General features: G+C 34.2%; 1 protein-coding gene across 1 annotated transcript; it reads right to left on the reverse strand.

Annotated features, from left to right (window-relative positions):
* Nucleotides 1–281: 281 nt before the first annotated feature.
* LOC110459740 (keratin-associated protein 9-2-like) lies at nt 282–19,104 on the reverse strand. The gene is made up of 11 exons (XM_021512152.1): nt 19,056–19,104; nt 18,088–18,145; nt 7,915–7,974; nt 7,579–7,602; nt 6,659–6,751; nt 4,652–4,711; nt 4,294–4,317; nt 3,360–3,452; nt 1,690–1,737; nt 933–974; nt 282–779 (listed from the first exon to the last, which is right to left on the reverse strand). Exons 1-11 carry the CDS (start codon nt 19,056–19,058, stop codon nt 697–699), a joined length of 588 nt encoding a protein of 195 aa, XP_021367827.1. The 5' UTR covers nt 19,059–19,104; the 3' UTR covers nt 282–696.
* Nucleotides 19,105–26,679: the final 7,575 nt, after the last annotated feature.

The following is a 26,679-nucleotide window of genomic DNA, read 5'->3' on the forward strand; positions in this document are numbered from 1 at the left end:
AGGAGAACTAAACATTTGAGCGTAACTGCAGCATGTGGTACAATGTAATTGTGCTAGTTGTATGTGATATCTCAAACAACAATCAAGTTATCGTTGGTTGTTTTTTATCAAATATGTTTGAACAGCAAAACCCCATATAAAAATAATCACTGTGTAGCATTGACGCATTCCTTTCCTGTATTACACTTACTAAAAATAGTTGATTGAATAACTAAAAATGTATAGTAATATAATAAGATGTCACCCCTTACATAATAAATGGACACTTAAACATATTTTGCTTTAGGGATTTTTATTTATAATCAATGTAAAATATAGTCAAATATCACAGTTATGCTACGGAAGGCATACATTTTATCATGAAAACATCATTGATAAAGTATATATGTGACATTTAAAACCGCAGCTCAACATATTGCTGGATATACATATATGTTTCAATGCATGCGGTCTTCTTGAATAAGCGTTCATGATTATATAATTAGTATCTAGTTATTTAATTACAAGGTTCTATTTGTAAGTAGCCACGTAGCAATATCCGATACACTTTGATCCGATTGTGAAAGAATTAACGCTGATTGTGTCATTTTTTCATAACATCTAAATGTCTAAAAATTCAATCAGATGTCATCCGTCATTGTGCTCAACAGGTGATGTCGTTTCAGGATGGCAATCTTGTTTTGGATGGGGCTCCCATCACGGATACAGAAATAGCTTGGTGAAGATTCCACACAACAGCATCAGGGGAGAAACTCCAAGCCTTATGGATCCATTTTTGCCTGGTATAAATAGATGAGTTACATGTATCAGTTTTTGTGTTAATGTTGAGTTTCTTTGTTAATTGTGTTCTAATGATATTTAGTCGTCTCGGTGAAGAGAAATTCATGTGGAAAAATCATTATTCATCAAACATACATAAATAACAAGTTTACCTGTTGTTCCTGCGGCTGTTGTTGTTATTCCTGTCGAACCACCTGTGGATATTAATTGTTCAATGGGACGGTTTTTCATTTTGGATTTTTGAATAAAACATTCTATATTTGATATTTTGATCAAAAATCGTCCATCTATTGTAATGTGTGTGTCAAATTTCCGATTTCATGAGATAACTCGAGTAAGAAATCGCTATTTTTCGTCTTTTAAGGAAATAACGTAAGATATGCATATGTGTTGTCATATGCTTAAATTGAGAAAACGTTTTTAAACGTTAAAGAAAAAGTTATAGAAAATAATTCAATAGCATGTTATACAGGTTATGGAATCAAAATTCACCCATCGTACCACTTGTTTCGGTCATGTATCGTAAAACTGTAAAACGGAATGTTTACATTTATGTTATGTTCGCATGTTCTGGTGCTATATTAAATGTTGTATATTATTAATGATATTATGAGGGCAAAAGCAACAAAAAGTGATGGTACAAAGGTCGAAACATTAATCGTGCGAATCTGTTTTGGTCTGTTGAATATGAGGCTAAATATACTGAATGTATGTACAATGACAGCAATATGTTTCATAATACTTTGTTATTGTAAAATGTTTTAATGATCTGTTATACAATACTCGGTGTTTTTTTGTTTTTCATTTTACATATATTTTTATTTTTTAATCGCATCATGCTGTCTCAAAGGACAAATATCATTATTTAGGAGCAAAACACTTCAGGATTTCATAAAAACAACTGTATACCTGGTTTGTCTACTTTTGGTACTACCGGTTGATTGTTTGGTGGCGGGCCTGCTGACATGAATAGTTTATTTTTAGACATTAATATTATAGTCAGCAAAAAAATATGTCCGTGTTTAAATGATTTTTGTTTCTTGTTTACACACAAACACATACAATAGAAAGAAATAAATCTAGTGTTAGGAGAAAACTTGAACCATTCATCGTTTATTCACCTTCAGAAACACTAGTATTTTATTTTATTTTTTCAACTCGTCATTCTCGTTGTGGTATATCTGATATAACACAGACATATAATTCTTCAATAAGTAAAAGGCGTTCGAAATGTAAGATAAAATAGAAAAAATTATACAAGCATTCTTAAGTATGATGTTCTTAACGTTTTATTTTGTTCTTGCCATAAAGCATGGTGGGGCATTATAATGGAAGAAGGTTTTCGCGAACTGTTTGTATCAAGAAACAAGTTATTCCGTTATATATATTATTCAATTGGTTTATTCTTTTAAATGAAACGCCCTGCGTTTCAGCTTGGGGCCTGTCACCTCAACTTTGTGGTATCATTACCTTAGCGCAGTTTCTTTGGCATTTCTTTTCATTTTTGCTTTAGCATTTCTAATACCACAATGGCGTTGTAGTCCAAGTATGAATTATTTTCTCCGAAAAATAATATCTCAATTCAAAAAGTAATATCGGATCTGTTATACGTTTTCGGAATGAATAAAAAGAGGGTATATCTTAAGACGGTATCATTATATTATAACAGGTAAATAGTAAATATTTGTTTAGACAGTATGTTGTAATGAAACACTAGATATTTTAAGTTTTCAAAGAAATGATTTTTTCACATGGGATCCTTAAAAAAGCGTTTGTATTGGTATGACGTCTTTAATGTTTTTTTAAATGTGTAAACTTTTTTGGAAGTTATATAACAACCACTTTATCACTATCGAATAATGTTGACTTATATCTATTCATTGGTTCTAAAATACGGTCATTCAAAACACATTTCCCCTAGTCCTATCACACAAGACGTGTGTTTGTGTTTCTTGTTACTTAAATTAAACATCTTTGTCGCACAGATAAATGTCCCTGCTAGAAATCGAATCCGGGACATTTGGCTTGCTAGTCGGACGAATACTTGCACCGATCCGACAAGTCCGCCGGACATGCTACACATATTAAAAATGGAAACAATTATAGTATTGAACGTAATTAGGTCTTGTGTGTTAGGAAGCGTGGTATATAGCAAGCAAAATTAGCATGTACATTGTATTCAATGAGTAACGTAAATAATGCTGTATTTCTTTTTGACATATTTTACCTATTTTTTCCGATATTTGTATACATTTGTCGATATAACATGTACATATTACTTGTGCTCAGTTTGAATGGTTTTATGTATCCATTGTTTAATGTGTTACCTCCAAACACGGAAACACGCCCTTCCAACTACATTACCGGTTTTCTTATCGAATTTTACTAAATACCTATTTTTCCACAATTGATGAATTTGCGATACATTGTCAGCTCTGTTTATTTCAATATTGAAACTTAAAAGGATCACTGTTCCGCGTCATTGTGCAATTGCTTAATAATTTCCCCCTTATAATACTGCTGTTCAGGTAATAATTGCCCCTTTTATGAGTAATAAGAAATGATATAATGTTTCTCACCAGTTGGTGCTACGCATTCAGGTTTGCATTGCCCGTCTGTTAACGTTCCAACTCCACAAGGATCGTCGGTTTGTGTGCAACCGGTTATTTTGGCTGTATCAGATACAAAAAAAAAGTATTTCATTTAAAAGGCATAAATTAACAAAACCCAAAATCGAATCATTCTTATATCCTATACACTATATTTTACAAACATGGCATTATTGGTTGTTTTTTGCGAAGATTGTGAGTTCTTAATATCATCGCCAATCTCAAATTATATACATGTAACTATGGATGATTTCAATTTTGTTGATTCGAACACTGTTTTGTTCTTTCATAGTGTCGGCGTCCATTATTTTATTTAATTGTTATACTATCCTTCAACCTTTCAGATTAATGCCACATTTGTTATAAATTGTATTGTCATATTGATATTACCTATATTATCTGTTGTTTAAATCATCTGTATATCAAATATTTTGGGGCTTCAATATTTCGTGAAATATGATTGAGCATCCCCGTACAAATGCAAATATCTGTAACTACGCATTGGAAATTAGTATTTTCCAACATAGCTATAACTTTGAAATGTGATTACGGAAAAGAAAGCCATACCTTATGCAACTTTCATGAAAAGGTAATTGAGATGAATTAGGCAAAATATAAACACTAGCAGTGTTCTGACTGTAAAAATTCATCCAGGCTAGACCAGAAATCGAACTAGGAGATTTTATTGTAAGACGTTCACTATAACCAGCTCGGCTTCCTTGGCTATCTTGTCTACGGTATCCAAACCATAACTAAACAGTGCAGAGGGCCAGGAATCCTTAAAAACTAAACAAAATTTACAGCTATTCAATCAAATTACTTAAAACAGTTTACCGTAGTGCATTACAGTTTTCAAAATTATCCAGGATGCTATGTTTAATACTGTAGTTGCGGCAATACGTACCTCCAGCAAGCACAACTTTGGATTCTGAGAAAATAATTTCATAGTGTTAATATTAAAGTTTCATAGTAGCAATTAACAATAATAACAGTGTTTAGATAACTGCGTTAAACTTTTTGAATTGTAGTGCGGTCATTTTGCTACAAACACATCATATTTCTATCAACAAACAGAAACAATTGTTGATACGCTCATTCAGTTGAATATACTTAAATCATATCGATTGGGAATTCAAAGGTGTGCATTTTCAGAAAGTATACAGCATTGTTGCTTGTTATATTTACGTTATCAAACTATCCAAATTCAACCTAAGTGTAGTACATGTAAAAACTATATAATTTAGTTATTCAGATAAACTTACTTTTACATGTCCAATGGCATGTTTGAGGTGCTGTACAGGATGAAGTACATGTTGGAGCAGCTGAAACATCGATAAACAAAAGTATGTCTATGTTAAATAAACCATTAACTTGTTAATTAGAATAATGTTAGGTAAACAGATAAAAGGAGACAATAATTCCACATCGAGTGACATTTCGATAAGAAAATTTCAATGCGGATTTTCTCTGCACTATGTTGAAAATTGAGGAAAGGTGAAACATGCATGTACACGTTTACCTATTGTAAAGTAATTATTTCAATCAAGATGGATGTAAAAATGTTAAAACATACTCGTCCTTTAAGCCGAATAGAAAGTTTTACTAAGTTAAATGTTAAACGAATTTCATTTCACTTTACACTTACCATATTTCTACTGTAACCCTTTTCTTTTTATTAAACCAAAGGATGATTGTCTATGAGGCCCTTTTTTGGCCCCAAAATATCCTGATTTTTACCAGCTTAATTTGTTTAAAGATGTCTTATTGTATAACATGCAGAAAAACTCCGGTAAATGTTTGACCGAATGTTGGTTTTTGGGGGAACCAAAACGGGTAGGGTAAATCACAAATGTAGTTTGCTGTTTTCAAAATGAGCTTAAAAACCAAAATAGTATGAAGTCTGTTTTTTAGAACATGTGTAAACTAAACAGGCATGTATAAAAGAATGACAAATGACAGAAATTCAATCGTCACTTTAAGATCGTTTATATAAAACGAAGGATTAAATCAGGGGGTTGTTTTAGGTAATTTTCACATGAAAAGTGTTTTGTTTTCTCAAATGTGTCATTTCTAATTTATATTTCGAGTTGAAATTTACAACTGTACTCATTTGAGTACACTTACATTATATGCATATTCCCTTCACACTTTCCTTTTGTTTTATACTGTTTATGGCTTCTGGACACATCTCAAACTTGGTTATTTCAAATATCTCTCAATATTAAGTGAATTAAACGGTACAGGACACCCTTTATATGTTATAGGCATATGATATTAATAGTTGATATTGTATATTATATATATCATATCATATTTGCTAAAACTTGTGGCTGAAGTAATCCTGCGTTTGATGTTAATGATCTTTAAGTGACGATTGCATTTCTGTCATTTGCCATTCTTTTATTTATGCCAGTGTAGTGTACACATGTTTTCAAACACTGAAATTGTACTATTTTGGTTTTCAAGCTAATTTTAAAAGCAACAAATTATATTTGTGATTTACCCTACAGGTTTTGGTCCCATCCCCACCCCCCAAAAAAACCTATTTTCGGCCAAACTTTTACCTTAGTTTTTTTCTGCATGTAATACAATAGGACATCTTCGAATATATTAAGGAGGTGAAAGTCCATAAATACCGGGGCCAACAATAGGGCCTTTTAGACACTCATCCTTTACAATTTGGTATTATATTGCAGATTCCTTATTTTCTATATTCTTGTTTATTGATGTTTTAGGCAAAATGGCATCCTTTTTGCTGTTCAATTAAAACAAACGGCATATAAATGTTGTTTTTTTCCATACAATATATATTGTTTCTGTTGCTTAGTTAAGAAATATTTCATCCCAAATGTCTTGTGCACCAGTTTCAGTGAAGTGGCACTATAAAAGATGCCGTCGGAAGCACGGTCCCACTACAAACAGAACGCAGTACATCTCCAGCACACACGCAGGCAGACACACATAGGGAGATATTAGCCAGGTGGCATAGGACTAGTAGCTAGCGCCTGATAAGGCAGCTCATGCGAATTCCTCAAAAAGTGTATATCCTAATTGTATTAATCGTATACCTATGTACTGTATAAGCGCTTTAGAGTGGCTTATGTTAGCTAGATAGTTCGCTATATCAAATACTGTATATATATACTTACTCAAGAGCCTTTAAAACCACCATCTTATTATAAAGCTGATTTGTTCCCTTATAATACTGCTGCTAAGGTAATAATTGCCCCTTTTTATGTAGTAATAAGAAATGATATAATGTTTCTCACCAGTTGGTGCTACGCATCCAGGTTTGCATTGCCCGTCTGTTAACGTTCCAACTCCACAAGGATCGTCGGTTTGTGTGCAACCGGTTATTTTGGCTGTATCAGATACAAAAAAAAGTATTTCATTTAAAAGGCATAAATTAACAAAACCCAAAATCGAATCATTGTTATATCCTATACATTATATTTTACAAACATGGCATTACTGGTTGTTTTTTGGGAAGATTGTGAGTTCTTAATATCATCGCCAATCTCAAATTATACATGTAACTATGGATGAATTCAATTTTGTTGATTCGAACATTATTTTGTTCTTTCATAGTGTCGGCGTCATTTATTGTATTTCAATGTTATACCATCCCTCAACCTTTCAGATTAACGCCACATTTGTTAAAAATTGTATTGTCATATTGATATTACCTATATTATCTGTTAGTTAACTCATTTGTATATCAAATATTTTGGGGCTTCAATATTTCGAGAAATATGATTAAGCATCCCCGTACAAATGCAAATCTCTGTAACTATGCATTTTAAATGATTATTTTCCAAAGCAGCTATAACTTTGATATGTGATTACGGAAAAGAAAGCCATACCTTATGCAACTTTCATGAAAAAGTAATTGAAATGAATTAGGCAAACTATAAACTCCAGCAGTGTTCTGACTGTAAAAATTCATCCAGACTATACCAGAATTCGAACTAGGACTTTTATTGTAAGACTTTCACTATAACGCGCTCGGATTCTTCTCTAAGGTATCCAAAACATAACTAAACAGTGCAGAGGGCCAGGAATCCTAAACAACTAAACCACATCAACAGCGATTCATTCAAATAACGTCAAACATTTAACCGTAGTGCATTACAGTTTACAAAATTATCCAGGATGTTATGTTTAATACTGCAGTTGCGGCAATACGTACCTCCAGCAATCACAACTGCGGATTCTGAGAAAATATTTTAATAGTGTTAGTATTCAAGTTTCATAGTAGCAATTAAAAATAATAACAGTGTTTAGATAACTGCGTTAAACCTTTGCTACAAACATATCATATTTCTACCAACAAACAGAAACAATTGTTGATACGCTCATTCAGTTGATTATACTTAAATCATATCGATTTGGAATTCAAAGGTGTGCATTTTCAGAAAGTATACAGCATTGTTGCTTGTTACATTTACGTTATCAAGCTATCCAAATTCAAACGAAGTGTGGTACATGCAAAAACCATATAATTTAGTTATTCAGATAAACTTACTTGTACATGTCCACTTGCATGTTTGAGGTGCTGTACAGGATGAAGTACATGTCGGACCAGCTGAAACATCGATAAACAAAAGTATGTCTATGTTAAAAGAGACAATAATTCCACATCATTCATTTTCAACGCTTTAAAGGAAGTGACAAATATTTTTTTTCAAAATTGGCCGTGTATCTATCTGCATGTAAATTATCACCAAATTCATCAATTTATATTCTTGCAAAAATATTTACACCATGCTTAGTAATTTACAGATTCCAAAACATGACTAAAAATAGTATGTTCCAACTTATGATGTTCTGATAGGTCAAAGTATTCCTAGCTGTTCAGTATATGATACTTGTAACTGATTGAATACCTCACCTGGGGAGAAATTGAGAAATTACAAGCTGATTCGTTACATCTCAGGACACCTAACATTCGAAGGTGACTATGAGAGAAATTGAAACTGACACGCCAGAACCTTCGGAAAGTATACTTGGAAGCTTGTGCCCTATTCATTTGTTTGCTAACACCCTTGACGACATTGTCATTTTTATCACAGTCTCTCAGTTAAACCGTAGATAATATACAACATGGGCAGTATCTGTATTGGAACACGTTAGAAAGTAAGGCTCAAATATTTGAATAAGGATATATGCAAGATAAGAAATATGCTTCATCCACAGTGTATTTGGTTATGTTAATTACTCAAATATACTGTTATGAAGTTGGTTGGTTACATCTCAGAACGCCTAACATTTGAAGGTGACTATGTGTGAATCGCCACTCAGCAGACTTATGACGAGGTCAGATTTGTTCCAAACATTATTCCCAAACAAAGTACAGTTGTGGGATCGCACAACTTTACACGGTGTGCGGTGTACGCACGATGTCTGCACGGTGGTAGAACGGTGTGTGCACGATGGGCGAACGATAAAAAGCTGGACGATCATTGCTTGCGCACATATGTGCGCACGATGGACAGACGTTGTGTGATAACAATCGTGGTTGGTGTAAATTGAGGAATGCCTCAACAATATATACGGTTTCATGTTTAAACATATAAACTTGATGTTTACGTATGTTTCTATATTCTAGCAACATCAATAAACTTATCTCTCTGTATATACATTCTTATATTTACAAATTGTATTTTCTGTGTTTTTAAACAAACTTAATCGACAGATGTAAAATTACAACACAATCCCGTATACAGGTAAACATAACCACTTTGTACATGTACCTGGACCGTAGTTTTCCCCCCGCCTGGGGCACTTACGTAACTCGTCGGGTAAGGCCGGGGTGTGAAAATCCAGGTGAATGGGAGCTATAGGCAAACGAATGCAAATAACAAATACTATTCATTACGGTCAAACTTATCAACTCTGTGTGTCAGGCACTGGTCAGGTAAAACTCCGGACACTTATCATATTGTTATTTACCTGTTCTGTTACCTTGGAGCCAAACCCATTCTTGACAGCCTAACGGTCGCTGTACATGTAATAATGTGTAACATACATTGTGAATTCAGGGGCGTATATAATAATGTATTATACCTCTCTTGTGAAATTGTATAATCTTGATTAATGTGATGAGAAATTACAGATATATACACAGTGTACATTATCGCACACAAGCCTTCCGTATTTTTGTCATTCCGTAATTTTGATCTACAAATGATACCAAATCGCACAGTTGTACGGAGAGAAGCGCACAACGGGGCGAACGGTTGCTAAATCGCACAGCTGTGCGCACCATATGTGGACGATGTGCGGACTGTGTGTGAACGATGTATGCACGGTGTGCGCACGTTATTTTTGGTGCGTTGTGCGGTACCACAACTGTACAATATCTGGATCGAATGTAACAGTAAAGATACTGATGATCCTGTAAAAGATGTGTACTCTGTTTAGCTGGTAAAAGAATAGTATGCATGTATGTACTGTACATACAGCAAGTATATTATATTATTTTGGGATACATGTTTCACAACAGGACATAAACCAAATAATTCAAGAAAAAGTATGTCTATGTTGTTTTCGTCATCAATGCGAGTGTCACATTTTTACATTTTGTCATTGTCTTTGTTTGAGACATTGCCTTAACGTAATTTGAGAAGAATAAGTTAAACAGAAATTAAACTAAAACAAAATGTACGTGCTAGAACTCGTTCTCTCCAATCAAACAAGTGGCCCAATGGGCCGGAATCACTCACCTGGTATTAATCTCACACTTTGAAATCTTAAAAGTCGACTAAAATACAGTTACAGGCAAAATAGCAGTGTTTGAATCAAAAGCAGCTATCAAAAGATTTAAACATATGACCCGTGTGACTTTGAAATTTGCACAAGGACATTAGGTTGAAATTTTATAGTTTTTATCCCGTCATGCTTCTGGCCAAATATCATTACCCTGGACCTTTCGGTTATTCAGAAGTTGTTGCAAGATTTCAGCATATTTGACCCCAGTGACCTTAAAAGGGAGGAAGTTATGAATTTTGCCAAATATCATCATGTTAGGCCTTTTGGTTACTGAGAAGAAGTTGTTTAAATATGTTAAACATATTTTACCCCTGTGACCTTTAATATAAGTCAAGGTCATTCATTTGAACAAACTCGGTAGCCCGTCATCCTTGCTATTGGCCAAATATTTACATTTGGTGTGGCAAAGCCCTTCTATATTATTACTAAAGTACTGCCAATAACATCTTCATCTTATGAGACTATAACTGAAGTTAAACAGTGTCACTACCGAACGTATCGGTATCTTCTGCTTTGATCTCGAACACCAGCTGCCTCTCTCAAGTGTCTGTGAGATCAACAAACAATTTTAAGCCTGGAATTTTCATCAATTCAACCTTATCCGGTTGCACGATCAACATCAACATGCCGGACTGCAAATATAACTCTGACCCGATTACTGCGGGCTTCCGTTGAGTGCATGCGCCGGATATAGGTCGCAATAAAATCGTCAAATGTTTTACGACACTTGATTAGTTACTTACAAAATGTTATTTGTTACTCTTTTATGAATTGAGAATATGGTATGTATATAAATTAAAAAAATATTAACTAAAGGTAAATAGCGCGTGACGTCAGCTGTTATCTGTGTGCCGTTCTAGATATTGACCTGACGGTAATAAGCGGGATATTTGAAAGTTGAAAAAGACATAAATTATTTTTGGCAAATTCTCATTACGGAAATATAAATATAAGCAATAAACTGCATAGATGTGGCAGACCAACTGCTATAAATGCCACATGTGTCACATGTGGCATTTATACCACTTGGTCTGCCACATCTATGCAGTTTATTGCTTAAATATCATCACCATAGGCCTTTTTGTTACTGAGAGGAAGTTGTTTAAATTACAAAGTTGAGGTCTGACGACAAACGCCACACCATAGTTTAAGCTCACTTCCCCTTTGGACAGGTGATCTAAACAATAGATAATTTCACTTGTAAAAGGGTTTTTTTTACGCACAGGCTATCATAATATCTTTAAAATGCTATTTTACTCTTTTAGAAGAAAATCAGAAACATTGGTCACTTAATTTGAAGTTTTGGAAATGTAATCTTTACCGGTTTCAGAATCTAAGAATTTGTTTACCATAAAAATAATATGTATGCAGCATAATTAACAAGCACCTTATATTTATAATATGCAATAGAGTCATAAGGGAAAATCATCAGCTTTAGACTGAAACGGTGATTTGTAAGGCTCTTGAGTAAGTAAAATTTCATGTCCTGAGCAGGAGTAATTCAAGGAGCTCCGATTTGGCAAAATCATACCCTATGAAGCCGAGACCGTCATTTTCAATACTGGCTGCAGTCTGGCAACGCTGTCGCAAGATATGAAATAAAATCGCTGCGTGGGCCACAAATTGATCCAACCTTTTTATGTTTCTTCTCATATAATTCAGTCGCGATGGATTTTGCTAAATTCACTGTATTATTGTAAACCTTTTGTCTGAATAGCTGAATATCTTAATAAGTATTTTACCTCTATATCTACCACTTCTGAGAATCCTGAACCTATTCCTAATATTGAATTTAACTGTCCCCACTCTATGGAAAACATAACAATAACACATCAAGATGTCCATGACCATTTGCTTCTCCTAAATAGTAAAAAACCAGCTGGACCCGATGGCATGGTACCTAAAATAATAAAACAACTTGAACATTCTATATCTCTTCCTTTAACATTGCTTTTCAACAAGACACTACAAACAGGAGTTATCCCCCTTAGTTGGAAAACTGCTAATATTAATGCCATTTATAAAGGAAAAGGTTTAACAAGTGAAATTTCTAATTATAGACCAATTTCTATTACATCATGTTTTAGTAAGATTATAGAAAAAAAATATATAAGTACATGTTTAATTATCTTACTACACATGAAATTATTACTATACATCAATCTGGATGTATGCCTAAGGACTCTACTATAAATCAACTTCTTTCAGTATATCATACTATTGTACAATGTCTTGACCAGTATAAAGAATTAAGATTTGTTAATTGTACTTTATATTAATGATATTGTTGACTGTGTTCCTCATGACATTAAACTGTTTGCTGATGACACTTCTCTATACGCTGTAACAGACGATGATCCAATCGAGTTAGCACAAAACCTAACAGATAATCTCAGTAATATACAACTCTGGGCTAATCAATGGGATATTAAATTTAATCCAAATAAAACAGAATCTGTTATATTCTCTAAAAAAACTGAATACTCATCACCCAAATGTATATTTTTATGATGAACCTGTTACTATCAGCCGAACACATAAACATCTTGGCTTGACATTCAGTGATGATGCTAAGTGGAATGACCACATTTATGATATTTACCAAAAAGCATACAAAATAATTAATATTTTAAGGATGATGAAACATAAACTAGACAGACAGTCATTAACCACAATGTATACATCATATACTAGACCTATACTAGAATATGCAGATGTTGTTTGGTATAATTGTTCACAAAATCTAAAAAAAATCTTAGAGTCACTCCAGTTAGAGGCTGCGAGAATAATTACAGAACTGCGTAAAGGCACCCCCCCTAACAATATCTTGTACAAAGAATTAGGCTGGGTTCCTCTTAAAAGTAGGAGAAAACACCATAAAATGATGCTGATGTACAAGATTATGAATAATGAAACTCCATATTATCTGAAAGAAACCACTGAGTCACATTTTCATGATCCCACACTAGCTAGATATCCCCTTAGATCAGTTAGAATATTTGATCCTCCTCTTTGTCGAACTGTTAACTATTATAATAGCTTTTTTCCATCCATGTTTAATGAAATAAATAATATCGCTTCAGACCTTCACAATATTCGTTCCGCCTATCAGTTCAAAAAGTTAATTACACCTATTCCAATTTCAAACACAAGAACAACTGATGTCTATAAGTTTTTAGGAAATAGGGAAACTAATATTATTCTCTGTCAGTTGAGAAATGAGGCCAGTAGCCCAAATAATGACCGTCAGAAAGATTATTTTACTGAGTCCTCTGCACGTTCTTGTGGTTGTAGATTTGAAACAGCATCTCATTACTTCCATTATTGTATCAAATACACTGAATATCGTTTTCTACTTTTTCAGAATATATTCCATGAAACGCACAACCATTTATCATTAGATGTCATGCTAAATGGTTGTGAGAGATGTGATGAAAATGAAAATAAACATATTCTCCTATCTATATCCAATTACATTTTAAGTTCTAGAAGATTCAGGACATTTAACTTCAATTTTGAATGAAATTTTACATTTTATTTATTTACAATTTATTTATTTGTTTACATTTTATTTTTTCTCAATGTAATTCTTCTGATTTCCAGAAATGGTACATGAATATCAATATTAATATTTCCTATTTGTCTTCATTGTTTATTTTTAAATATTGTTAGTGAGGGGGGCTGGGGTTCAGGAGACCAGTTATACTATTTTTATGAAAAAATATTGGGAAACAACTACATAAATAAGAATATAAAGCTTTACAACATGTTAATTATATATATAACCTGTGTTTAATATGCATAAATTAAACTATTTGGTGGGATTGAATTTCCAAACTCATCAGTGGATGGCCTTGTGTGATACAATGGACATTTTGGTCTGTATCTGTTGGGTGTGGTAATTTAGTCCCATCAAATGTTTATACCTGCAGCTCCATCAACAAATTATTTTCTTTTCTCTTCATAATATGTATATACCGGTATATATTTCATATGTCTTTTCAATATCAAAATAAAAGCCATTAGATTCAATTATAATAAACATGAGTATTAGTAGTTGTTTCCCCTAATTTGATTATTAATTTGATAATACCAACTTGTTTATATGTGTTTGTATGTGTTATAATGTCTATGTCTATGTTTGTACCACTGTCTGTTACTATGTTTGGAAAGGGCTTAAATAGGCTATGCCTGCTGCCCAATCCATTTGTCCTTTGACAATAAAATTTATTGAAATTGAATATGTTTTATAAACTGTATGCAGCAAAACTCAATTGATAGCATTCTTTCACACACAAAAAAATCAAAAACAAAAAACATGCAAAAGTTGAAGATTGACAATATTTCATTTTTAGTTACCGTGGATATATCGGCCTATGATGTCCGATGCATCCTACATTAAGTTACGTTTCAATTGTCGTAAATAGCAATGATAAAGTAATGTTAAAACATTTGACTCAAACAAACAAAACAAAAAATGAGACTAACGTATAAAAACTGGCCGATTTATTTGACATATCTAATAAGTTATAATGTACACTGGTATTTACTGCTGTACAGTTTTTGAAGTAAATAAGAAAAAATATCGATTTCGTAGTAACAATTCCATATTGAAGATAAAAGTAACAAACAAAGAAGTGTTGCAAACAGGGTGAACATTGCCCCACGATACATTTAGATGTTCTAGCGTAAATCAATTAATTTGAACAAATTTCTCACTAAAATAATGCTTTAACTACACTGACGTTCAATAATTTCATCTCTCCTGTGTTTTTAATTGAGTCTATGCCGCATTTACAAAATACAAAATATACATTCTTCTTGCACCACTTAAGAACAATGCGATTGTATTTCATGTTATATTTAACACTTATTCAATTTTTTTTTTTTTTTTTTTTTTTCAAATTATACTTTTTTGTGTATGAACTCGGGTTCAATCAATTTACCACGCTTAAAATGTTCCATCACAGTTCATCTTTCTAGCGTATAAGACTGTATATGCCCTCTTTCTGGGACCTCTTTTCTTCTACCTCCTGACATAATTGAATCACTTCTGACGTCTGAACATAAAATAGTCTTTCATTGTAGTCAGCAAACTGAAATTGTTCAATCGATTGGAATATGCTAAATAAAACCACAGTTACTATTTCTAAACATAGAATGTTACTGTATGGCCACATTTTATGTCTATATTGTTTCAGTGTGCATTGATATCAATTCATATTTTAATCTTTTGTGAACTCAATTTTGTTTCAGAAATATATCTTACAAATGTTCTCTACAGTATGCATATTCGATGTACTGAATCGTTCTTCACATGAAAACTTGCGATTACTGCATGACACACTTTTGGTAATTATAATAATTAAGGTTAATATTCTTTAAAAAATGAATTGCAACAACGTTATACTTTTGTTGCAGACATAGCGCATGACCCGACAAAAAATGTATCACCCAAAAAGTATCACATAATTTATCATAAACAAGTAGCCCAAAGACCCTACCATTGACATGGGATAGAAAATTGTTTTACGGAGCACTGACATGTATATAAATCATGTATTCACAGCAAGATAGGACATAAGAGACAAACAATTTGTTTTAGCATGGTCTACATACACAGTATACACAGTTTGTATAGTGAGTATTCGCCAACAAAGACTATCTCGAAAAATTGGTCTGATTTATTGAAAATATTTCAACTTTATGACCACGAAAAGATATAAAAGTCATTATTTAACAGCCATGATAACCCTTCATTTATAGTATCTACTGTCTAAATCATGACACTATGCATAGATCTGTTATCTTTAATACCAGTAAAAATATTTTCTAAAGAAAGTTTATAGACTTGCACTCTTGCTACACACTATTTAGATTGTATGGCAAATGGATCTTAGAAAAAGCTGTTTGAAGGTTTTAACATATTTGACCTTTGTGACATTAGAAGACGGGCAATGTAACTTATTTAAACATCTTTGATACCAATTATTCCCATCTTCCTACTGCTCAAAATAAATACCCTAGGCTTTAAAACTGATGTAAAGACGTTGCTTGAGACTTTTACAATGTTTGACCCCAGTTTACATCAAACAAAGGCCAATGTAAGTTATTTGAACAACACGGAAAAAATAATTATTTCGTGTTGATAATTCACTGGTCCCATAAGAAATATGCACACAATAACCCAATGTATTGTTTTTCTCTTAAGAAGTCCAATATGGTGAAATGCTAAACGTCCGTTTGAAAGAAAGCACTCCAAAGTTGATTGAAACAAAATTGAACGGTTTAAGCTCATTGTCCCATTAAGATCGCAACCAAATTGTAGTGAGAGCTTAAAACAAATAAAGAAAGGGAAAATGTGAACTCAATATCAGATATTTCGGTAGATAATACCATAGAAAAGGAGGACGAGACCTGATTCTCCGAAAATGTTAGCATCTTCTGCTTTCTCGACAACAGGCAATTATGCTTTCGCTTTGAGAGTAAAGGTTCAAAGATTTTGTTTTTCAAATAATTACCGCCTCCTAAACTTGTCTGGAGATTTCGGAATTTCATCTAATCTCCAGAAAAAAGGAAGGATGTATTGTCATTGCCAAGAAGTGCTTTAACTTTTGGATTCCACGAGTTTTAAAAGAGTGATCTCCCCTTTTTAACATTTTAAACTGTGCGGCAATCCGCCCCTCAACCTCCTACGAAACAACGGCATCGATTGATAAAAATACTGTACATTTTCCTTTATGACATTAAAAATCAACAAGAGTTGTGATCCATGAAACACCACACCGAAAGGTGCATTTTAGACACATGCACAGACCATACCGTACAGAAAATTACGTTTTTACTGTGATAACTTCAAGGTGTTGTACATGGAAAAAAATATGTTCAAGCGGCAGAAACAGGTAGCCATTTGGACACGCCGCAGAGAGCCAAGTCACAATTGAGATGAAGGGGCTCACATACTCGTATTAATTATGACAAAGTATTGAACAAAAAGACGTTAATCGATCTGTTGATTTGAATTGCATCCTTTTGTACAGTCAGTAAACACAAGCGTAGCGAAATCAAAGGTGACTGTATAGCCAACTCGTACATATTTGTAAAAGTTGTGTACATACGCTTCAACGGGCAGTTGTTTGATGAAGTTGATAGTGTACATACCTTGCTAGTGATCAATATGTCATATAAACCATGGACCGAAAAAAATCTTGTGAAATTCATAGATGCATTTTTGCTTGACTAAAGCACTGAAACATGTCTTGCTGACGTCACCCTTTAGGGGTCACATTCTAAATTTATACAAAATCTGATTCTCCTCTCTCCCGAGTGTCCTATACTGAAATGGTCTAAGTAAAACAAATGTGCAGTACTCTTTTTATATCCCGTTTATCATCCTTTCAAATTCTATATGCAGAAAAGATTGATCCCTAAAGACATTTTTAAATGTAAAAAATCTGATGGAAACTGAATTTTATTATGCTTTTCCTGGCACTTCAACGAAAAATAAAGAAACCAAAATGAGGTAACTTATGACAAATAATGAGTACACATACACGAATACAATATAATTTGCAAGACAAGGACATCATACATTATCAATTGCTATATACCATCGGAAAGAAAATTGAAACTGCCATTTCACAGTGGAAGCAGTTTTTTGTATTGTTTTGTGTATTTCAAAATGTATTGCATGAATGGCACACGGGGTCCTGAGTGTCCTGCAAATCATTGTAGGGGGCGCTGCAGTCACAAATTTGTCTATTTAAGGAACAAATAAATTTGTGGATTTGTATTTCATGACAATTGAATATATTATGCTGAAAATGCTAAAATCGTTCACGGGCCACCATGCAACACCTCCTTTGTGTACAGCTATAAATGGTAATCGATTTTTAAAGTTTAAGATCATAAAAAAACGTGTACTTACCACATTGAACGACTGCCAATGTCAAAATGAAGAGAAGGCAAGTCAGAAACATTGTAACCTAAAACAGATTTAAGCGAATGATATTTTTTAACATTTTGAATGAAATAACAGTATTCATCAATTTCTGTTATAAGATAGAAGGAAAAATACCGAAGTTGAAAATCATCCATGCATGTATTGATAGTTTTTTTATATTGACATTAATATTATTTTACATATTTTCCTTTTAATATGTTACATTAAGATTGAATCAGCTTTTCTTGCAAAAATGCATCTAACTGAAATCATATCCATGCAACAAATGTATCATCTTGATGTTGTGTAAGTTTGTAACATGCACTTGATGTTATCAATGAATAGTACAAAGCCGAACAAGTGTTTTACTTTAATGACGTTTACACAACCCACTTTATATATTACTGTAATATTGCTTATTAAACGCGTATAATGAAAATGCACCAATTTCCTTCAAAATAAACAGAATATGCTGGAGGAAAATCTACATACTTTTAGTAACAGTGTAAACAAATATAAATTAATCTATAATATCACAGTTTTAAAGTTTATAGTGTGTTTAAGACATAATGTTATGCATTCAATACAACCGGAAAAAATACTTAATTCAAATTTGGTAAAAAAATAATACAATTTCTCCTTTAATTTAGCACATATTATGTTTTCATATGCTGAAGACAACGGTATTTGCAATTCGACAGAACTTGTGCTGTACTATTTTGGATTTATAATATAGCAAACTAAACGTACCTCAAAAAGTGTATTGTAGCATTTTCAGATTACATTGTTCTATCAAAATTCGTGAAATAATACCTCTATCGGCAAATGAAATTATGATTAAACCGATTTAAATATGCCAGCAGGAGTGGATGACAGCATAATACTACACAATGAAGGGTTCCTTAGTCAAGTCAAATGTTTAAATTACAATATAAAATGATGCTGATACATACCATGTTGGGTGTTCTGTTCCTCACTTGTAAATGCGGGATCGTACAAACAGCGCTGGTTTATATAATCACCAGAGACACGTGATTAATACCTTACATACTAGGGTGACGACAAACCTAACGTTGTTAATACTCTACCGTCAATCTTGCATATTACTTGGATACCAAAAACTTAACCACTCCCACTATACTCATGAGAAGCCAATCACCATACGCATAGACAACCAAAATTATGAAATTAGAAGAGTTTCCTATTAAGGATATCTGTTTCAATGCAGGCAATACTCAGATAATGCCGTTGAAGTTTTTGGTCCTTTTTCATTTTCTCCTAAACAATTATGTTGATATTCATTCTACTTATTTCGTCTTTAATTACTCACTGTTTCCATAACGTTGGTAAAATATATGTTTCTTTTTCAGAAATGATCTTACCAAATCTATTGCCATAACGGTTAAATGTTTGCAAATTCATAAGTATAGTGTTTGGCAGTGGTTTGGATTTCTAACAGTGATTTGGGATTTTGGTTAGTCTATTTGTTTTAACAGGGGGACTGTTGGTGCGTTCAGGGGACAACGGCATTTGGAACTTTGGATAAAGCACTTTTCTTATTGTGTTTCCTTGTTTTCTAGGCCCCCTTATTTGTTTTTTGTTATTATCTCTATTATGGCGTAAATATTGCATCTTTGTTTTTAGGTCACATGAGATCGCCTTTTGTCCGTCGTCGTGCGTCGTGCGTCCTTAATTAATTTACATTTTCAACTTCTTCTCCAAAACCCCTAAACTAATTTCAATGCAATTTTGCAGAAACCGTTCTTGGCCAAAGGTCAACCAAAAATGTGAATTATATGGTTCCCAGAAAAGGGCCTAAAAGGGCCAAATTGACTCAAATTCTTCACAAGATCCAGATATGTTAGAATTGAATACTCTTCATAGATGGAAGGGCCTTAAGCTGCTTTATCAAAATTGTGAATTTCATGACACTGGGATCTAGCATTTCCCCCTGGGGAGGGGGTAAACTTTATTATAGTTTATATGGGGAAATCATATTTTGGACCAACATTTGTTTAATATCCATCGGAAGTAATTCAAACTTAGTTAGCATTACCTGCATGGATAGCAGTTTGATGGTATGCACATATCAGCCCTGACTGACCCCCGGGGCTGATGGGTGGGGCCAAAAGGGGTCAAATTGACTGAAATTTCAAAACTCTTCTTCTCAAGATCTAGATATGGTAGAATCAAATACTCTTCATATATGGAAGGGTGTTTGGATGCTTTACCAAAAGTTTTAATTTCATGACCCTGGGATCTCATGTTTCCCTCTGGGGAGGAGATAAACTTTACTATAGTTCATATCGGGAAATCACAGTTTTGAGTGTCATTTGTTTAATTGCCATTAGAAATAATTTAAACTTGGTTAGAATTATCGGTACTGGATGGCAATAAGATGGTATGCACATACAGTTATTGCCCCTTGCTGACCCCCAGTGGTTGATGGGCGAAAAGAAGTTGTCAAATTGACTGAAATTTCAAAAAGTCTTCTCCTCAGTTCCAAGATAGGGTAGAAATACATACTCTTCATAGATAAAAGGGTCTTCAGGTGGTTTATCAGAAGTATGAATTGAGTTATCCCATGGCTTCCTGTTCCTCAATGGGAGGGGTGAAATTAATTACTATAGTTTATATCGGAAAACCATACTTTTGGGTTCATTTTGTTGATTTTCAACTACAATGATAACATTATTGACAGTTTGAATATTTAGACCCTGCCCTACACCAGGGGGTGAGGAGCAGGGTCAACTATAATAAAATAAATTATATAGGTTGCAATTTCTACAGTCTTCTTCTTATAAAATTTGGATATGCTAGAAAGAAATACTATTCTTAGAGGAAAGGATCTTAAAAGGTGCTTTATCAATATTGTGAAATTTAATACCCAATGGGCTGAATTTGAGCTCTACCTTCTCCCCTGGTGAGGAGTTGATTGGAATTAAAACTCTATGAGATGAGTTTGATGCGATTTTACACTGGTGCCCCTCCAGGGGCTAATAAGGGTGTGGTTTATATATCATGTAGGTGTAAAATTCTCTATCATTAACAACATTTTTCTTTGGGTTCAGGTGTTGGAATCAAAAACATTATTGAGGATAACACATTTGCCTTTGGGGAGAAGTGTTTACTGTAGTTTACTGTTGATTGATCTGAGTTACTTTGATGTTTTGGTCAAAATCATTCAAGTTTATAGTTACTAGGTCACATAAGACGAAGTCGCAAGTGACCTATTCTAATCGCCTTTTGTCCGTCATCGTGCGTCTCCAATGGCCGAGGGGCAGGGTTAAAAGGGGTCAGATTGGCTTAAATTAAAAAATCTTATCCAGGCCAGGATATGCTGGAAACAAATAATCTACATAGATAGGAGGGTCTTAAAGCACTTTATCCTCTGGGGATTGGGTAAAATTTACTTAAGTTATGTAGAAACTTTTGGGTATATTTGGTTTATTTCCAATTGGAAATCATTGAAACTTGATAGACATTATAAATTCGAAATGACAGTCTTATACTATGACAGTTTGGGCTTTGGCCATCTTGGAATTCTTCTCCAGACTCAGATATGGCTTCATTGACTTAAGTACTATCCCTGAACAAGCAATGTCTGACACATGCACAGAACCAATTTTGTATTTCAAGAAGAATAAACTGGAAAAGATTTTAAAAAATGGCGTACACATCCATAGTGTTATATCATAAATAACTTTGCCAAAGGCTTCATTGTTCTCTTAAACAACACTTTTTGTTTGTCGTTTATCATGTTAATCTTAACATTATTAACAAAATATGCGACCTTTTGATCACAAAAAGCTCAAAACAAATATCTTTCTCATATCAACTGGTGTTAAATTTAGATGATGTATTCAACTCACAATTATTTGGTTTTTTTACCATCTAGTTGTATGTAATTTTTGTTCAGTATAAAAAGATGCAAAGCTTCCAAATGGCAAATTACAATACACAAAAACTCTTCATTGTTTAATCAATATATTAAATATTTGATAGAACAGCTGTTTTCTTTATAGCAAGTTACCTTACTCAAATAAACCCCCAAAAAAATCCAACAGCTCGTTCTACCGTAATAAGAAAAAAAGAAGTGAAAAGATGATGTGCCCCAGCTAGGATCGAACACACGACACTAAGTCCCGGGGGCGAACGCTCTACCACTGAGCAAAAGAGACATGTCCTGTCAGCTGGTTGACAGAACCATATTTGTACATAGTATATATACTACTCTGATCTTTCACACTACTTTTGCATTACATGTGGGTCAAGTTACTCTTGTTACAAAATGATTTCTTTTTCATTTGGCAAGATCGATAACATCAGTTTTTACATAACTCAGGTGACCGTTAAGGCCAATGGGCCTCCTGTTTGTCGTTTACATATAAATAAAATCGATGGCGAGTGGAATTCAAAACCCTTGGAAATATATATGCCTAAGTCATATCTAACTCTCAGACGGGTCATGACAGATCTAGTTGCAAAATAAAGGTACGTTGAGATTTTGACTTACCCAAAATCCTTTTCATGTCCGACGGGAGAATCGAACCCAGTTCGCCTTAGTGAAGGCGAGTGCGTCATTCACTGCGCTAACCGACCATCCAATGTGACTATACTGTAATGTTTCCTTTGAGATTTACAGTCATGCACATACATTGTCTTCCTAGCTTATCTATTGCAAGGACGCAAAACGCAAACACACAAACATACAAAGCTATCCAGTCAAGTGCTACAACATTTGTACTTTCATTTCGGGCGGATATAATTGAGAACAAAAAATATGCAAACGTGTAAAGCAACCGTTACCCAAACAAGAAATTGTTAAATTAGGGCAAAATATAAACACAGGAAATATATAAAAATATATCTTAATTATTTATTTTTAAGAATATATGACCACATGTATATGATACTAAATTATGTCAATTTTGTTCGTTCATTTTATATGTACTGAACTGCATAAATTCTGCATCAGCCAAAACATTTATTTGGAAGGAAAATATGTGACAAATGCAATGTGCCTGGATACTTCAATGTCATTTAAAACAGGATATCCTATCTTTCTAAACAGTTTCTTCAGGTTGGTAAACGCTCTTCATGTCTTCTTCATACACCTGCCCGACCATCTGCTCTGCTAAGCTGATATCTGGACTTGAATGAATGCACGTCCACCGAAAATGAAATTGCCAGCGTAAACGAGTAAGAATTTGCCCGACAGATGGTCTTTTAGCACAAAGTCGACCTTCTCGTTGACGTCGGCGGACTGTGTTTGAGGATACATCAATCGCTCGTGCCGTAGAAGCTGCTGGCAATAATCTGTTCCAAAGATACGTGAATTATATGTGTTCGAAAATGAACGAACTTACATGAAGACTGAGCATAACGCTTTGTGATTGTGCCGTTAGGATTTTTTGTCTCTTCACATCACAAAGTTTGTCAGTACATGTGCACTCGGGTCTCTAAACAGGAATTGAAAACTAAGTTTGCGAGCTTTCGAAACGTTAAAGTCCTCTGTCAAGCAAAGTGTGTACGACCGGTGTCTCGACTATAAGCCGCTGAAATCAGCTCACTAAGTCAGTGTGCAGAAGTCAGCTGTCAAAAACTTGTATTGGCTGATGTATTGTACTGTTTCTCCGATGTCTTCCTTGTATTTTTCGTTTCATAGCTTTAAAGTCCTTTTGGTATTCTTTTAGGCGTGTTCCTAATTTCCGGCCAGTTTTTCAGATATATGCAAGGTTGCAGCTGCTACATGGAATTTGGTTAACCCCCTTCCTTCAGCAATTTGTCTTTTTCGGATGAACCTATAGTTGCTTGATGGTATCATTGGCGTGCTGATTTGATGTTTGCTTAACACGCTTGAAATCTATGTATGTTATAGAAACATGTCGTTAGTTGTTTTTAGCTCTGTGTTTGTACATTTTTGTTTATTGGTATCAACGTATCAACGTGTAAGAAATACACATTACGAAATGTAAAATCCTGGTGAGAGAATCTGTAGAACGACACAAATGCAGTTCACAAATATTTAGCGTTTAGATGTGTTTTTCTAATTGTAATAACTCGCTCTGTCGGGAAGCAAGGAAAACCTCTGGTCACTCATGGATACAGTTTTTCTAAGTTCTGTTACATAGTCCTTTTCTCTTGACAGTATACAAAATGCAAAATACGCTGACCTGAAATGGAATATCTACAAAATTCCTTATTTCATTCGAGTATTCAGTATTTTTTCATTCTGTGACATTAAGCACGCACGATAGACGCACGATTTGCGCAATATATGTACCCGCTATTTGTGGTGTGATGTGCGGTCACACAACTGTTTCAAGGACAATATATTATCATACAAAACACAAAAAAGCACGCTTTTTTTGTGGGCACACACGGCATACATCGTGCAAACACCGTGTGATTACATCCGCACATGATGCGCAAAATAGAGAAATTCCACAATCGTTTACCATATTGTTTCTGTAGGGACAAACGTACAATCATAATTCCGGAATAAAAAAAAAATATTGAAGATTCAAGACTCTTATAAAAATCATACGGTATGCATTTAATTTTTAGGTCACCTGAGCTTTAGCTCAAGTGACTTATTGCTATCCGTCTTCGTCCGTCGTCGTCCGTCGTCCGTCAACCGTTAACATTTTACATTTTCAACTTAAGCTGAAATACTGGCAAAGGGATTGCATTAATATTTCATGGGAAGGTTACTGACATCTCCCTGACCAAGTGTTGTTATTTTTCCGGTCGGTCAGAAATCCAATATGGCCACAATGGCCGCCATTTTGAAAAACTATTTTAAACTTAAATTCAAGTTCTGCTGGGTCGACTGAACTAAAACTTTGTAGGAATGATCGACTCATGGTGCTGACAAAGTGTTGTTATTTTTCAAGTCGATCAGAAATCCAATATGGCCGTCACGACTGCCATTTTGAAAAAACTATTTCAAACTTAAAGTTAAGTTCTGCTGGGCCGATTGAACTGACACTTTGTAGGAAAGATCGACTCATGGTCCTGTCCTGACAAAGTGGTGTTATTTTTCGGGTCGATCAGAAATCCAATATGGCCGCCATTTTGAAAATCTATTTCAAACTTAAAGTCAAGTTCTGCTGAGCCTTTTAAACTGAAACTTTGTAGGAATGATTGACTCATGGTCTTGACAAAGTGTTGTTATTTTTCGGGTGTATCAGAAATCCATTATGGCCGCCACTGCCGCCATTTTGAAAATTTATTTCAAACTCAAAGTCAAGTTCTACTTGGCCGATTGGACTGAAACTTTTGTAGGATGATCGACTCATTGTCCTGACAAAGTGTTGTTATTTTTCGGGTTGATCAGAAAACCAATATGGCCGCCACAGCCGGCATTTTGAAAATCTATTTCAAACTTAAAGTTAAGTTCTGCTGGGCCGATTGAACTAACTCTTTCTAGGAATGATCGACTCATGGTCCTGACAAAGTGTGGTTATTTTTCCGGTCGATCTGAAATCCAATATGGCCGCCATTTTGAAAAACTATTTCAAACTTAAATTCAAGTTCTGCTTGGCCGATTGAACTGAAACTTTGCAGGAATGATCGACTCATGGTGCTGACAAAGTGTTGTTATTTTTCAAGTCGATCAGAAATCCAATATGGCCGCCACGACTGCCATTTTGAAAAACTATTTCAAACTTAAAGTTAAGTTCTGATGGGCCGATTGAACTAACTCTTTCTAGGAATGATCGACTCATGGTCCTGACAAAGTGTGGTTATTTTTCGGGTCGATCTGAAATCCAATATGGCCGCCACGGCCGCCATTTTGAAAAACCATTTCAAACTTAAAGTCAAGTTCTGCTGGGCCGATTGAACCGAAACTTTGTAGGAATTTATCGACTCATGGTCCGGACAAAGTGTTGTTATTTTTCGGGTCGATCAGAAATTCAATATGGCCGCCACGGCCGCAATTTTGAAAAAAGTAAAAAAACAAGTTCTAATAGGCCGATTTAACTGAAACCCGGTCTAGGAATGATCAGGTCATGGTCCTGACAAACTTAAGTTAACGTTATACTTAACTATTTTGTACTCAAATTGGTACATATCTCAACAACAAAAATAAGAACTGTAGTACTCAGGTGACCGTTTAGGGCCATGGGCCTCTTGTTTATCAGTATAATTTTATACACCGTGTTTCATTTTGCGATGCCAAAGAATGTTAAATCTTATCGTCTTTCTTCTTTTTTATATCTTTTTCGTGATACTTCAGAACAAGAATTGGTATCCGCATTAAGGCGAAGAACTTCTTTGAACTTTATCAGCTACACCAATATAACTTTGTTGATAAATAAAAAGAAGTTTTCAACAGCGGAACTTAAAGTTCTGTTCATTCTCTGCTACTAACAATTTGGAATCCTATCCATCTTTTGTATTTTTGCATCAGGACTTGTAATAAACTATTTTTCTTAGTCACAAATGTAGTCTTCGCTGTACATGGTGAATACCGTACCTGATATCTGTCTCCGGATCATTTCGGTCTTCTTCATGACTGTATAGAAGATGGACTGTTGAGGATGGTAGCCTGTACTTTAACGCTTACTG

Source organism: Mizuhopecten yessoensis, unplaced genomic scaffold (assembly GCF_002113885.1).
Source record: "Mizuhopecten yessoensis strain PY_sf001 unplaced genomic scaffold, ASM211388v2 scaffold10203, whole genome shotgun sequence".
NCBI lineage: Eukaryota > Metazoa > Mollusca > Bivalvia > Pectinida > Pectinidae > Mizuhopecten > Mizuhopecten yessoensis.